The following is a 16,693-nucleotide window of genomic DNA, read 5'->3' on the forward strand; positions in this document are numbered from 1 at the left end:
ACAAATCCTGTCCCTGAAACTAAAATTACTTGAACTTTGCTTGTAGTAAGCTGTTGTAGATCATGTATAGGAATCTCAGTGTTTGGATTGAGCATCAGACTCGGCAACACATGCGCACACCTTAACATGTTGGTTAAGGTTAGGAGATAGTGTCACTGAGGGTTTAAAACCATAGGAAAGTGAGGGTGCAGAAGATACAAACTTTGGTGCTATTAAAGGATGGTTTGACATGTTTAAGCGACAGCCAACAAACTTACACTTTTTAATAAGACCTTTTTTATACTGTTTGCAAATAGTTAAAAATGTTTAGTTGAATATAAAGATAATAATGCAGACATTGAAAGACAAGGTAAGGGAAAATGCTTAACCCTTTGACTGTTTCAGTCGTATATATACGTCTTACGAGCCACCGTGTTTGACGTATATATACTCGTAAATTCTAGCGGCTTCAAATTAAGCAGGAGAAAGCTGGTAGGCCCACATGAGAGAGAATGGGTCTGTATGGTCAGTGTACACCATATAAAAAAAATCCTGGAGCATGCAGTGCATAATGAGGAAAAAAAACTGACCGTTTTGTTTAATTAAAATGTCGACTTTGTGTTCTATTTTTGTATAGTATTTATGGTTGTATTCTCGTTTTCTTGGTCTCTTTTGATAGAATGGAAAACATATTATAGAAATAGAGGTGATTTTGATTGGTTTTGCTATAAAAAGAACCTGGAAATGGAGCTCGAAGTAGTGGAAATATTTGATTTTTGCCAATGTTCAGAAGTAAACAAATGATGTCATTGTCCAATAAATGTCCAAGTAGCCATTCTAATATACAGTCATGAATGGATTGACATTATTTGTACAATTATTACAGTATTGCAGTAGTCTGCATAACAGTAAATCTTCTATTTTTTGTTTGAATAAAAATTCAAAATAGAAAGCAAGAGTAATATCAGAGGGGCCTGGAGACATGACTGATGAACAAAGAAAATGTTTTAGAACCAAGAATGTCTGCATTGTTCATTCTGGACCTTATTTTGAAATTGTCATATTCTTCAATTTTCGTGAAATTGGCCAAATTGCAAATTTCTGACCATGCTATTGGGTAGTTGAAATCGGTAAATGGGCAGTTTCTTGTACTCAGTCGATAGAAAAAAATGGAGTTCTAAAGAAATAGCTATGAGTTTGGTCGACTGGATCATTGGAGTTAGCCGAAAATAGGGCTCAAAGTGGGCGAAATCGCCGATTTGTAAATATCACCGAGGTCGCTAACTTCACGAGAGTGTAATTCTGTCAGTTTTCCATCAAATTTTGTTCTTTTGGTGTCATTACAATCGGGAAAAGATTCTCTATCATTTTATAAGATTCTCTATAATTTGGAAATTTTGCGACACTAGGAGACACCTCAAGATTGGGGGTTGCAACAGTCAAGGTGTTAAATCTTATACAGAAAACTAAAATTCAACGCTCACATCCACCACAAATCTAAGAAAAAATTTATATAGTGGACATTCTTTCAAGAAAAAAATTTATGTAGTGGATATTCTTTCAAGAATACATTGCTGTATACCTCAAGCAGCATTATTAAGGCTTTTATATGTCTTTGAAAATGAAAAAAAGCCTGCGTGTAAATCAGATTGGTAGGAGGTAGTATGGAGGAAGTGAATGTGTTCAGATATTTGGGAGTGAACTTGTTGGCAGATGGATCTATGACCATAGGATTGTTAATTAAAGGGAAAAAGGTGGGTGGTACATTGAGACATCTGCAGAGACAAAGAACATTATTAATGGAGGCAAAAAAGGAAATGTATGAGAGTATAGTGGATGTGGAACATGAGTTGTGAATGTTGCAAGGAGGAGGAGGAGGAGGCTGGAGACAATGGAGATGTCATGTCAGAGGGCAATGTGTGATGTAAACATTATGCAGAGAATTCATGGTTTGGAGATTAAGAGGAGATGTGGGGTTACTAAAAGTATTATCCAGAAGGTTAAGGAGGGGCTGTTGAAGTGGACAAAATAGGATGATTTGAAGGGTGTATAAATCTGTGGTGGAGGGAAAGCAGGGTAGGGGTCATCCAAGGAAAGATTGAATTGGGGGGTAAAGGCTTTGTATGCTAGGGGCTTGGACACCCAACAAGCGTGTGTGAATGTGTTAGAAGTGAGTGGAGACAAGTAGTTTTCATGAATTAACGTGCCATTGGAGTGTGAGAAAGGTTAGCTGGGCTTGAATCCTGGAGGTGGGAAATACTGTGCCTGCACTCTGAAGGAGAGGTGGGGTTATTTGCAGTTTGAAGAGGCAAAGACAGTGATGGAGTGAGTGATGTTTCATGAAAGTGTTTCTCCTTCTTAGGTCACTGTACCTTAGTGGGAGACAGCCAGTGTTTTAAAAAAATTCTAATTCTAATGTTTTTTTATTCTTGATAATTTAATCCCTAATCCCTGACTACTGTGTGCTTTGCCAAGGTTCCTGCCAGTTTTGGGAGGAGCACTTCCAGTCTCTGAAAGGGCCTCAGTGGGACATTGGGTTTGTGTCTTTTAGACAGGCCATAGTCTTATTACTTTAGGATTGTTGCTAGGCAAGTGTAAAAAGATTCTTGCACCTCTTTGTCTTCTTAACCCTTTGGGGGTTTCGGACGTACTAGTACGTCTTACGACCCAGGGTTTTTGACGTACTAATACGCCTAAATTCTAGCGCCCTCAAATCTAGTGAGAGAAAGCTGGTAGGCCTACATATGTAAGAATGGGTCTATGTGGTCAGTGTGCGCAGTATAAAAAAAAATCATGCAGCACACAGTGCGTAATGAGAAAAAGAACTGACCGTGTTTTTGGATTAAAACAGCGACTTTGCACTGTATTTTCGTATGTTATTTATTGTTGTATTCTAGTTTTCTTGGTCTCATTTTATAGAATGGAAGGCATATTACAGAAATTGAGATGATTTTGACTGGTTTTACAATGAAAAGTACCTTGAAATTGAGCTCAAAGTAGCAGAAACGTTCGATTTTTACCAAAGTTCAAAGGTAAACAAATCATGCCAAGCGTCCAATACACATCAACTGGCAAGTCTAATATTCTTTCACACGTACGCTGATATTATTTACACCATTTCTACACTAATGCAGTAGTCTGCATAACAGTAAATCTTATTTTTTTTGTAAGAATAAAAATTTCAAAGTGGAAAGCCAAAGAAATATAAGAGGAGCCTGGGGATGTGACTAACGAACAAAGAACTTGTTATTTTAGTGCCAGGAATGTCTTTCTTGTTTATTCTGGACCCTATTCGGAAATTGGCATCTTTTGAAATTTGTGTGAAATTGGCAAAATTGCTAAATTCTGACCACTTTAATGGATAGTTGAAATCGGTAAATGGGTGGTTTCTTGTACTCATTCGATAGAAAAAATGGAATTTTAGTGAAATAGTTGATTTTTGTCGACTAGTACACTAGAATTGGCCGAAAATAGGGCTCAAAGTGGGCAAAATCGCCGATGCATAAACATCGTCGAGACTGCTAACTTCGCGAGAGCATAATTCCGTAAGTTTTCCATCAAATTTCATACTTTTGGTGTCATTATGATCGGGAAAAGATTCTCTATCTTTTCATAAGAAATTTTTTTTTGAAATTTGGCCGACCCTGAGAACAAGTCTCTGAGAGGACCTGTCGACCCCCAAAGGGTTAAGTACATATGATACAAGCATTTTTGAGAAAGGATTTAGTCTTATTCTTCCACGTGTGTGTTGGTATGCTTGTATATGTGGTATCATTTAGTAGGTCTTGCATTTTATTTTAGTAATCTGCACAATTCAGGATGACTATGATGCTTCCTCTGTTATCAGCTGTGATTGCAAGGATACTGTCCATAGAGGCCAGACACTTAAGTGCAGCAATGTAGAATCCTGCAATGATGGGTTGGCTACATCCTAAGATGACAGCCATAATCAGACCTCGTTTGAATGCCTATTATCTCCAAAATAGTGGTTGTTTGATAATGTTGGCTAATTCTTGGTTAGGTTTATGGATGCTGGTAACAAATTTAAGTCCTAGACTGAAAGTCTATGCTTCAGAATCTTCAAGCATATATGTAGGAATAGATTGTTAACATTGTCTGCTCTCCCTCTGTTCTTCCATGTGCTTTGTGCAAAGTGTAACAAGTTTCCTGGAGAGGCATATCTTTGTACATTAGCAGTGGTCATGTTTGCTAAAAATGACTACTCATGATGAACTTTAATATGCTTGAACTAGATAGATGTAACAGACATACCTTGCGAGGGGTCAAGGGCAGTTGAGAAGGTTATGTCCTTAGAGGACTCATGAAACTAGAAATTGTGAATAATGCAGAATAAGTGCATGTTTTGGATTTTGGTTCATTTGTGTTTCAGAAACTCTACTTAATTCAGTAGACCATCAATTAGAACAGAGTTATATTCCTTAATCTTGGTGCTTAATTGAATTTCATGCTAACTAATCTGAAGAAGAAATGAAAAAATAAGGTTATGTTTTACATTCCTCCCAAAAAAAAGCCAATTTTTTTTTTTTAACGTACCAGCCATTTCCCACCAAGGCAGGGTGGCCCAAAAAGAAAAACAAAAGTTTCTCTTTTTAAATTTAGTAATTTATACAGGAGAAGGAGTTACTAGCCCCTTCTTCCCGGCATTTTAGTCGCCTCTTACAACACGCACGGCTTACGGAAGAAGAATTCTGTTCCACTTCCCCATGGAGATAAGAGGAAATAAATAAGAACAAGAACTAGAAAGAAAATAAAAGAAAACCCAGAGTGGTGTATATATAAATGCTTTTACATGTATGTGTAGTGTGACCTAAGTGTAAATAGAAGTAGCAAGACTTACCTGAAATCTTGCCTGTTTATGAGACAGAAAAAAACACACCAGCAATCCTACCATCATGTAAAACAATCACAGGCTTCCGTTTTACACTCACTTGGCAGGACGGTAGTACCTTCCTGGGCGGTTGCTGTTTACCAACCTACTACCTAGGAAAAAGCCAAATATCTTTTTATTTTTAACCTTTTGACTGTGTCAGTCGTATATATACATCTTACGAGCCAATGTGTTTGACATATGTACTCAAAAATTCTAGCGGCTTCAAATCAAGCAGGAGAAAGCTGGTAGGCCCACATGTGAGGGAATGGGTCTGTGTGGTCAGTGTGTGCAGTATAAAAAAAATCCTGCAGCACGCAGTGCATAATGAGAGAAAAAAAACTGGATTAAAACGACTACTTTGAGGTGTAGTATTTTCGTATAGTTTTTATGGTTATATTATCGTTTTCCTAGTCACATTTGATAGAATGGAAAACATATTATAGAGATGGAGGTGATTTTGATTGGTTTTACTATGAAAAGGACCTTGAAATGGAGCTCAAAGCAGGGGAAATAAATGTCCAACTAGTCATTCTAATATGCAGTCATAAATGGGTTGACATTATTTATACAATTATTACAATATTGCAGTAGTCTGCATAACAGTAAATCTTCTATTTCTTGTTTGAATAAATATTCAAAATAGAAAGCAAGAGTAATATCAGATGGGCCTGGAGACGTGACTGATGAACAAAGAAAATGTTATTTTAGAGCCAAGAATGTGTGCATTGTTCATTTTGGACCCTATTTTGAAATTTGCATATTTTTTAATTTTCTTGAAATTGGCCAAATTGCCAATTTCTGACCACTTTATTGGGTAGTTGAAATCGGTAAATGGGCAGTTTCTTGTACTCAGTCGATAGAACAAATGGAGTTCTAAAGAAATAGCTATGAGTTTGGTCAACTGGAACAATGGAATTAGCCGAAAATAGGGCTCAAAGTGGGCAAAATCGCCGATTTGTAAATATCACCGAGGTTGCTAACTTCGCGAGAGCATAATTCCATAAGTTTTCCATTGAATTTCGTACTTTTGGTGTCATTACCATAAAGAAAAGATTCTCTTATCATTTCATAAGAAGATTTTTTTTTTTTTTTTTTTTTTTTTTGAAATATTTTGCAACACCAGGAGACACCTCAGGATTTGGGGTTGCGACACTCAGAGGGTTAAATACTCTATCATAAAACATGAAAAATTATAAATTTTTTATTACCTTATGTTGTAGTTGCTGTTTGATGGCTTGTAGGCTTGAACCTCCTGCGAACATAGGTAAGTTTACTTAGGTGCAGGTACACATAAGGACAATTATCATGCATAGTAACATGTGTAAATTCCCTAGGATAACCAAAAAAAAAAAAAAAAAAAAAAAAAAAAAAAAAGTAAAAAAAAAAACTACTTATTTCCACTGGGGCACATTGCCATATCTAGATACCATCGGAGCCTCACAATTAGTCATTATCTGAGTGCCTCCAGCATCATTAGTGTTCCTCTTTGTGTGCCACAGTCTGTGTCCAGAGATGAGATGGGGTGATATGAAGATATAAAACTGATTGATAAATATAAGAATCATTCTACAAGTGACACTTCTAGAATGTAACTGGTGACATGGGTGACATTGTGAATTGAAAACTCCCTCCCCTCAAAACAAAACAACTACTGTACTGTACTCAACCATAAGTCTAACAGAATGGAGGGGGACACAATCCATGGCACACACTACACAAACTTCACGTCTAGACTGATTTTTTCCTGCTTTTCCAGTCTATAGTTTTTACATTACAATTTCTCAATCACTCTAAGACAGGCTTGTGCATTGTAATTATGTTCTAATTGACTATCTACTGTATATCACTTTAATCTAGTTAATGGGTTTGGGTGTAAGAAAACCAGTGAGCCAGAACAAGTTTGATAATTGAATCTATAATTTGATGTGAATAAACAATCCCATAAATTTGTAGGGACTACTTTATAGACAGTAATTACCTATTTAAACCATACCCCCGGCCGGGATTGAACCCGCGGTCATAGTCTCAAAACTCCAGCCCGTCGCGTTAGCCACTAGACCAGCTAGCCACAATAAGATTCATCCAACTAGGTATATTTCTACACCATAGGAAAGTTAGCACAGGCACCTCTGTGACCACAAATGCAAGTTTTTACAGACGAATCTCATGTCATGTTGACGGCAGTGAAGGGACTTGAGCTAGAGTTCGTCACGGCCATGCTAGCTGGAGATTCGTCTGTAAAAACTTGCATTTGTGGTCACAGAGGTGCCTGTGCTAACTTTCCTATGGTGTAGAAATATACCTAGTTGGATGAATCTTATTGTGGCTAGCTGGTCTAGTGGCTAACGCGACGGGCTGGAGTTTTGAGACTCTATGACCGCGGGTTCAATCCCGGCCGGGGGTATGGTTTATTTGCAATCGTGTCATTACGATTTCTTGAGTCATTACCTATTTCTCATTACACATGTAAACCTATTCTCATTAACTGACTCGTGCAATTAATTGTTAACAGATAGAATAATTCATTACATCTGCTTCATCTAGTTTGTCAAAGTAGGTGTCCATGTTCATATATACCATTACTACTGCTAGACTTACACATTATGTTAAACACATACAGTAAAGGTTTACCAAACACTATCTGCTGGCACCCTGGGCTGGCACAGGTGATCACAGTATATATAACCAGTACACATAATGCGAGGAGAAAAATATTTCATTGTCAGATGTAATTGTGCTTGCTTATCATTTGTGTTGTGACAATGTAGGCATTGTTATAGGCAGTGGTAAAAATATTGTGCATGTTTGAAATAAAGCAGTGAAGCCTTCCCTTGAACATTACAGATAAATCCCTGAAACTCACACTAGGAATGATGATAACATGCTGTATGCCAAGTGCTATAGTTATATATCTTGAGGTCTGTATGTAAATACAGTCATTGTAAGTACAGTACTTACATAACAAAGTGCATGGATGTGTAGTCAAGAGATATTCTAAGTCTTCAAACATCATATAAATTTGATATGTCTCTTAGTAGGCTTTGGTAATATGAGTGTTTGTAAAATTCTGTAATTTTGTGGTTTGTCATTCCATACAGTAGACTGCCTCAAACACTTTTAAAATAAGTAGATAGTATAGAGGTAGGTGATTCTGTTGCAGAACTTGTTCTGTATCTGGAAGCTCATCATCAAGACTTCAGTGCTTTATAATGATGTGCAGCTCATTTTAAAACTGTATGTTTCCTTGAAGCACATGCAAAAATTATGTACTTTAAGTCTTCAACTGTATATTGTACATATATTACTCTACAGTGCTGTACTTGGTTAAGTAATTTGAGCACTCACTGACTCCATGTTCAGGAAAAGTAATTTATTTTGTATACAAATAAAAGTGACAAAGAACAGGTACATAGTACAGCTAGTGATATGATTTAAATTTCAGAGATATTACAAGAAAACATAGCAGAGAAAATATATAATTATAGGAATTCTTAAAGTTATGGCATCCTCTCTGGTGTAATAGCCCATTTAAATGCACCATGCAAGATTTGCTCAGTATCCTCATAAAACAGTACTGTACATGTCATATTCTATGTTAATTTATCTTAATTTTTTTGAAGATTTGCAGATTTTGTTCTTTGAAACTTTATTTTTTAAGTGAATAAGTACCTTAAAAAATTTGCATAATGAAAAGCATTTTCTTAATTTATCATGCACTTAGCATGATAATTATTTATTTTGATTGTTCAGATAATAAATTTTCAGCATCTAGATAAAGAACGTGTAGTGTGCTGACTTGGAGCCATTAACATCATTTTCTTTTCTTTCTTTTCTATTTATAAAACACATGCCTAGCCTTTCTTTCTCAATTATATTACAACACCATATTGTTAATTAATATACTGTATTATTGTTTTAGTTTAGTTTGACTGCACATCAGTATCTCATATAGTAAGTTCTTGAAATAACAGACTTTTAAAATAATGGGCAAAATCCACTGGGTGAACTGCACTTTTAGCTCCTTTATTTTCAAAGTTTATTGTAATAATACAACTGTATATGACGGTACAGTACTAAGTGTACAATATATGATATTTCAGTGCTGGTTTTTGCCATATTTTAACATTATTCTGATTTAATGGACACTCAGATAATGCCCTTTGGTAGTCTGTTATATCAAAGGTTTACTGTTTGTTTTCTTGGATGCCATTATTTCACAGAATTTTATTATTTTCAAAATGAACAAAGTTGATAGACTAAAATATTTTTAAGTGTTATAGAGACTTACTGACCAGTCTGATGTGGTGATGCTAGCACTTGCTTGCAGGCACTCAGAACATCATTCGCCGCCAGAGCTTGGTCAAACTTCATTCCATTACTATTGAGGCTCCAATCACACGAGTTTTCAACATCATCACTGCTGCCCAGGAGAACTCCCCTACTTATGTTGCACAAGCTCTGGAGAAGGTGTTGGAGATACTGCGCTCCACCGAACTCTATTCTCCACAGCTAATATCAGCTACATCAGATAATGTCAGACCTGTCCCTGCCGACCCTGTAGCAACAGATCTCCTTGGGGGTCTTCTTTCGGTAAACATAGCCAGTAATATTATTGTTTAAGATATACAACAACTTTTCCTGTAACCAAGTGATTTTATGCACAATCTTTGTACACAAAACAAATCTTCACTGTAATTCTTGAATAATTTGTTCTTTATCCTTTTCATACATGATGTAAAATATATTTGTCCATTGACATGGTGTTACTGATTGTGTACATATGCTAGATCAATCAATTTGTACTTAACTGGTCTGGCTAGTAATTGGATGGGGGACAATATGAACACACCCTCAACCTTGATTAGCTACAAGTTTTTTTTGTCTATGACATGTGTATATACAAGTGGGCCCCGCTGTACAGCACTTCGTTTTACTGCATTTTGTTAATGCAGCAGTTTTAAATTATACCCATTCTTCATTTATTTAGACCTCTTACAGTAAATAAATTCACCACTCACTATAAGCTAAGGATGAAAATATTTTAAGGTAAGTTATGTGTGTAGTGTATATGCATTTTTTAGGTCTAACTCTTTTGCTCACTTAATATATGATAATGTAAACATATTATCAGTTTTTTATATGCATTTGTACATCAAAAAAGACTGGTTCACTCTAGGCACTTTTCACTCAACAGCAGTATCCCAGAACCTAACCTGCTGTATGAGCAGGGCCTGTCTGTACTATGCCACATGAATTTGCAAATGATTTCTTAGTTTGTCAACTATTTACACATTTGAGCGAGAATTTTCTCCCTATATTACTGCTAACTCTTAGGCTTGGCAAAGGTGGTTGCTGTACCAGACCTACTTCTTTTCTGCTTAGTCAACCTAAAACATAAAAAATCAATTAAATTGAAAATTGTTTATCTTAATTTTTATAGAGATTTTTAAATTGAATATCTTTATCTTAACAATTTATGTTGTCTGCTTGAAACATTTCATTCATACCCTCAATACTAATAGTCAAAATTTAAGTAACAAGGAAGCCATTATGACTTTATTCATAAATGTATGAGTATGAAGTACTGGTTTAGAGCATACTAGTACCATCCGACTTCCAACCTGCTCGACACACGACCACTCGTACTTACGACTGTATGTCTGGCAGCAGGACTGGGCTGGCCGATGCATACCGCTGTACGACAGTCGACTGCTACTCGCAGCAACGTGCCATCTCGGGAGAGCTCTCACATCACTCAGGCAGCATCACTCAGTTACCCTGCCCTATCAGCAGTATCACATTGTATTAACTGTACTGTACTGTACAATGGAACCTGACTTACAAGTTTAATCCATTCCATGACCTAGCTCGTAACTCAATTTGCTCGTACAGGTCTCCCTCAACATTCACGAGGGTTAGGAGATCAAGAGCCTTGCGAATGTTGAAAAACCGTGAATGTTTGGTGCCCCAATATATTGTAGGGAAATATAATACAATACTGCTTCCTTAACTTGTTGAACCAAGAACAATCATAAAATACATGAAAACGTCGTAAATTGTACTAAATACATACGTTATGCCTTAACAACATGTATGTTATTAAATACCACTGCCTCCACCACTGCGAGTCCCTACTACCCTCCCTCTGACCCCCCACAACTGGCAGCCAGCCCTCCCACCACTGTGTGGTGAGTGTTTTGTTTGTTTATTATTTGCTATTAAACTACAGTATAAATAATGTAAACCCATCCATGACTGCATATTAGAATGGCTATTTGGACAGGTATTGGAAGGTGACATCATGTGTTTACTCTTGAACACAGCAAAGAATCAAACATTTGTGCTACTGCTAATAGTAATAATAATAATAATAATAATAATAATAATAATAATAATAATAATAATGGTAATGATAATATAATAATAATAATAATAATAAATACGATAGAATTGAAGGAAATTGTACAAAAATACGAGGGTTGAAGCAGTGGTGGAGGAAGTGGTTGACGCATCATCAGTGTGGCTTTGTTTATGCTGGAGCGAGTATTAGTCTCCGTGCTCTTCCAAACATTTCACAATAATTCATTGTATTTGGTGCTTGTAGATTGAGTGTGACTGGAGTGGTAGAGGCAGTGGTAGAGGCAGTGGTAGAGGCAGTGGTAGAGGCAGTGGTAGAGGCAGTGGTAGAGGCAGTGGTAGAGGCAGTGGTAGAGGCAGTGGGTGAGGCAGTGGTATTTCCTAACATATATGTTATAAATAATAATAGTACATGTTAATAGTAGGTAGTAGGTTGGTAGACAGCAACCACCCAGGGAGGTACTACCGTCCTGCCAAGTGAGTGTAAAACGAAAGCCTGTAATTGTCTTACATGATGGTAGGATTGCTGGTGTCTTTTGTCTGTCTCATAAATATGCAAGATTACAGGTACGTCTTGCTACTTCTACTTACACTTAGGTCACACTACACATACATGTACACGTTTATTTATACACACTCATCTGAGTTTTCTTTGATTTTATCTTAATAGTTCTTGGTCTTATTACTTTTCCTTTTATATCCATGGGGAAGTGGAATAAGAATCTTTCCTCCGTAAGCCATGCGTGTTGTAAAAGTCAACTAAAATGCCGGGAACAATGGGCTAGTAACCCCTTTTCCTGTAAAGATTACTAAAAAGAATAAGAAGAAGAAAATTGTCAAAGTGGGAAGTCTGAATGTGCGTGGATGTTGTGCAAATGATAAGAAAGAGATGATTGTGGATGTTATGAATGAGAAGAAACTGGATGTCCTGGCTTTAAGTGAAACAAAGCTGAAGGGGGTGGGAGAGTTTCAATGGAGAGGAATAAATGGGATTAGGTCAGGGGTTTCAAATAGAGTTAGAGCTAAAGAAGGAGTAGCAATAATGTTGAAGGATAAGCTATGGCAGGAAAAGAGGGACTACAAATGTATAAATTCAAGGATTATGTGGAGTAAAATAAAGATTGGATGTGAAAAGTGGGTTATAGTAAGCGTGTATGCACCTGGAGAAGAGAGAAGTGTAGAGGAGAGAGAGAGATTCTGGGAAATGTTGAGTGAATGCGTGGGGAGTTTTGAATTAAGTGTGAGAGTAATGGTGGTTGGGGATTTCAATGCTAAAGTGGGTAAAAATGTTATGGAGGGAGTAGTAGGTAATTTTGGGGTGCCAGGGGTAAATGTAAATGGGGAGCCTTTAATTGAGCTATGTGTAGAAAGAAATTTGGTAATAAGTAATACATATTTTATGAAAAAGAGGATAAATAAATATACAAGGTATGATGTAGCACGTAATGAAAGTAGTTTGTTAGATTATGTATTGGTGGAAAAAAGGTTGATGGGTAGGCTCCAGGATGTACATGTTTATAGAGGGGCAACTGATACATCGGATCATTATTTAGTTGTAGCTACAGTTAGAGTAAGAGGTAGATGGGAAAAGAGGAAGGTGGCAACAACAAGTAAGAGGGAGGTGAAAGTGTATAAACTAAGGGAGGAGGAAGTTCGGGCGAGATATAAGCGACTATTGGCAGAAAGGTGGGCTAGTGCAAAGATGAGTAGTGGGGGGGTTGAAGAGGGTTGGAATAGTTTTAAAAATGCAGTATTAGAATGTGGGGCAGAAGTTTGTGGTTATAGGAGAGTGGGGACAGGAGGAAAGAGGAGTGATTGGTGGAATGATGAAGTAAAGGGTGTGATAAAAGAGAAAAAGGTAGCTTACGAGAGGTTTTTACAAAGCAGAAGTGTTATAAGAAGAGCAGAGTATATGGAGAGTAAAAGAAAGGTGAAGAGAGTGGTGAGAGAGTGCAAAAGGAGAGCAGATGAAAGAGTGGGAGAGGCACTGTCAAGAAATTTTAATGAAAATAAGAAAAAATTTTGGAGGGAGTTAAACAAGTTAAGAAAGCCTAGGGAAAGTATGGATTTGTCAGTTAAAAACAGAGTAGGGGAGTTAGTAGATGGGGAGAGGGAGGTATTAGGTAGATGGCGAGAATATTTTGAGGAACTTTTAAATGTTAAGGAAGAAAGGGAGGCGGTAATTTCATGCACTGGCCAGGGAGGTATACCATTTTTTAGGAGTGAAGAGCAGAATGTAAGTGTGGGGGAGGTACGTGAGGCATTACGTAGAATGAAAGGGGGTAAAGCAGCTGGAACTGATGGGATCATGACAGAAATGTTAAAAGCAGGGGGGGATATAGTGTTGGAGTGGTTGGTACTTTTGTTTAATAAATGTATGAAAGAGGGGAAGGTACCTAGGGATTGGCGGAGAGCATGTATAGTCCCTTTATATAAAGGGAAAGGGGACAAAAGAGATTGTAAAAATTATAGAGGAATAAGTTTACTGAGTATACCAGGAAAAGTATACGGTAGGGTTATAATTGAAAGAATTAGAGCTAAGACAGAATGTAGAATTGCGGACGAGCAAGGAGGTTTCAGAGTGGGTAGGGGATGTGTAGATCAAGTGTTTACATTGAAGCATATATGTGAACAGTATTTAGATAAGGGTAGGGAAGTTTTTATTGCATTTATGGATTTAGAAAAGGCATATGATAGAGTGGATAGAGGAGCAATGTGGCAGATGTTGCAAGTATATGGAATAGGTGGTAAGTTACTAAATGCTGTAAAGAGCTTTTATGAGGATAGTGAGGCTCAGGTTAGGGTGTGTAGAAGAGAGGGAGAATACTTCCCGGTAAAAGTAGGTCTTAGACAGGGATGTGTAATGTCACCATGGTTGTTTAATATATTTATAGATGGGGTTGTAAAAGAAGTAAATGCTAGGGTGTTCAGGAGAGGGGTGGGATTAAATTATGCGGAATCAAATTTAAAATGGGAATTGACACAGTTACTTTTTGCTGATGATACTGTGCTTATGGGAGATTCTAAAGAAAAATTGCAAAGGTTAGTGGATGAGTTTGAGAATGTGTGTAAAGGTAGAAAGTTGAAAGTGAACATAGAAAAGAGTAAGGTGATGAGGGTATCAAATGATTTAGATAAAGAAAAATTGGATATCAAATTGGGGAGGAGGAGTATGGAAGAAGTGAATGTTTTCAGATACTTGGGAGTTGACGTGTCGGCAGATGGATTTATGAAGGATGAGGTTAATCATAGAATTGATGAGGGAAAAAAGGTGAGTGGTGCGTTGAGGTATATGTGGAGTCAAAAAACGTTATCTATGGAGGCAAAGAAGGGAATGTATGAAAGTATAGTAGTACCAACACTCTTATATGGATGTGAAGCTTGGGTGGTAAATGCAGCAGCAAGGAGACGGTTGGAGGCAGTGGAGATGTCCTGTCTAAGGGCAATGTGTGGTGTAAATATTATGCAGAAAATTTAGAGTGTGGAAATTAGGAGAAGGTGTGGAGTTAATAAAAGCATTAGTCAGAGGGCAGAAGAGGGGTTGTTGAGGTGGTTTGGTCATTTAGAGAGAATGGATCAAAGTAGAATGACATGGAAAGCATATAAATCTATAGGGGAAGGAAAGAGGGGTAGGGGTCGTCCTCGAAAGGGTTGGAAAGAGGGGGTAAAGGAGGTTTTGTGGGTGAGGGGCTTGGACTTCCAGCAAGCATGCATGAGCGTGTTAGATAGGAGTGAATGGAGACGAATGATACTTGGGACCTGACGATCTGTTGGAGTGTGAGCAGGGTAATATTTAGTGAAGGGATTCAGGGAAACCGGTTATTTTCATATAGTCGGACTTGAGTCCTGGAAATGGGAAGTACAATGCCTGCACTTTAAAGGAGGGGTTTGGGATATTGGCAGTTTGGAGGGATATGTTGTGTATCTCTATACGTATATGCTTCTAAACTGTTATATTCTGAGCACCTCTGCAAAAGCAGTGATAATGTGTGAGTGTGGTGAAAGTGTTGAATGATGATGAAAGTATTTTCTTTTTGGGGATTTTCTTTCTTTTTTTTTGGGTCACCCTGCCTCGGTGGGAGACGACCGACTTGTTGAAAAAAAAAAAAAAAAAAAAAAAAAAAACATGTTAATAATAATAATAATAATAATAATAATAATAATAAATGTTATTCATAATGTACTATTATTATTTATATATGTTAGTAAATATCACTTCCTCTATCACTGCTTCTACCACTGCCTCTACCACTGTCTCACCCACTGCCTTTACCACTGCCTCTACCACTTCCTCTACCACTGTCTCACCCACTGCCTCTATCACTGCCTCTACCACTGCCTCTACCACTGCCTCTACCATTGCCTCTACCACTGCCTCTACCACTGTCTCACCCACTGCCTCTACCACTGCCTCTACCACTGCCTCTACCACTGTCTCACCCACTGCCTCTACCACTGTCTCACCCACTGCCTCTACCACTGCCTCTACCACTGCCTCTACCATTGCCTCTACCACTGCCTCTACCACTGTCTCACCCACTGCCTCTACCACTGCCTCTACCACTGCCTCTACCACTGTCTCACCCACTGCCTCTACCACTGCCTCTACCACTGCCTCTACCACTGCCTCTACCACTGCCTCTACCACTGTCTCTACCACTGCCTCTACCACTGCCTTTACCACTGTCTCACCCACTGCCTCTATCACTGCCTCTACCACTGCCTCTACCACTGCCTCTACCACTGTCTCACCCACTGTCTCACCCACTGCCTCTACCACTGCCTCTACCACTGCCTCTACCACTGCCTCTACCACTGCCTCTACCACTGTCTCACCCACTGTCTCACCCACTGTCTCACCCACTGTCTCACCCACTGCCTCACCCACTGCCTCTACCACTGCCTCTACCACTGCCTCTACCACTGCCTCTACCACTGCCTCACCCACTGCCTCACCCACTGCCTCACCCACTGCCTCACCCACTGCCTCACCCACTGCCTCACCCACTGCCTCACCCACTGCCTCACCCACTGCCTCACCCACTGCCTCTACCACTGCCTCTACTACTGCCTCAACTGCTGCCTCACCCACTGCCTCTATAACTGCCTCTATCACTGCCTCTACCACTGCCTCTACCACTGCCTCTACCACTGCCTCAACCACTCCAGTCACACTCAATCTACAGGCACCAAATACAATGAATTACGTATTGTGAAATGTTTGGAAGAGCACAGAGACTAATACTCACTCCAGCATAAACAAAGCCACACTGATGCTGCGTCAACCACTTCCTCCACCACTGCTTCAGCTCTCGTATTTTTGTACAATTTCCTTCTTCAATTCTATCGTATTTATTATTATTATTATTATTATTATTATTTCTTTTTTTTTTTTTTCAACAAGTTGGCCGTCTCCCACCGAGGCGGGGTGACCCATAAAAGAAAGAAAATCCCCAAAAAGAAAAT

General features: G+C 38.3%; 1 protein-coding gene across 4 annotated transcripts in view; it reads left to right on the top strand.

Moving 5' to 3' along the window:
• Nucleotides 1-16,693, top strand: part of LOC128692768 (high affinity cAMP-specific and IBMX-insensitive 3',5'-cyclic phosphodiesterase 8B) — a 659,454-nt gene that overhangs the window by 415,112 nt on the left and 227,649 nt on the right. For all 4 annotated transcript variants that reach the window (XM_070090034.1, XM_070090035.1, XM_070090036.1 and 1 more), the window contains one exon: nucleotides 9,198-9,460. In XM_070090034.1, coding sequence (XP_069946135.1) covers nucleotides 9,198-9,460 — 263 coding nt within the window. The remainder of the gene's footprint in view (nucleotides 1-9,197; nucleotides 9,461-16,693) is intronic.

The sequence above is a fragment of the Cherax quadricarinatus genome, chromosome 30 (genome assembly GCF_038502225.1).
Source record: "Cherax quadricarinatus isolate ZL_2023a chromosome 30, ASM3850222v1, whole genome shotgun sequence".
In the NCBI taxonomy this organism is placed as follows: Eukaryota; Metazoa; Arthropoda; class Malacostraca; order Decapoda; family Parastacidae; genus Cherax; species Cherax quadricarinatus.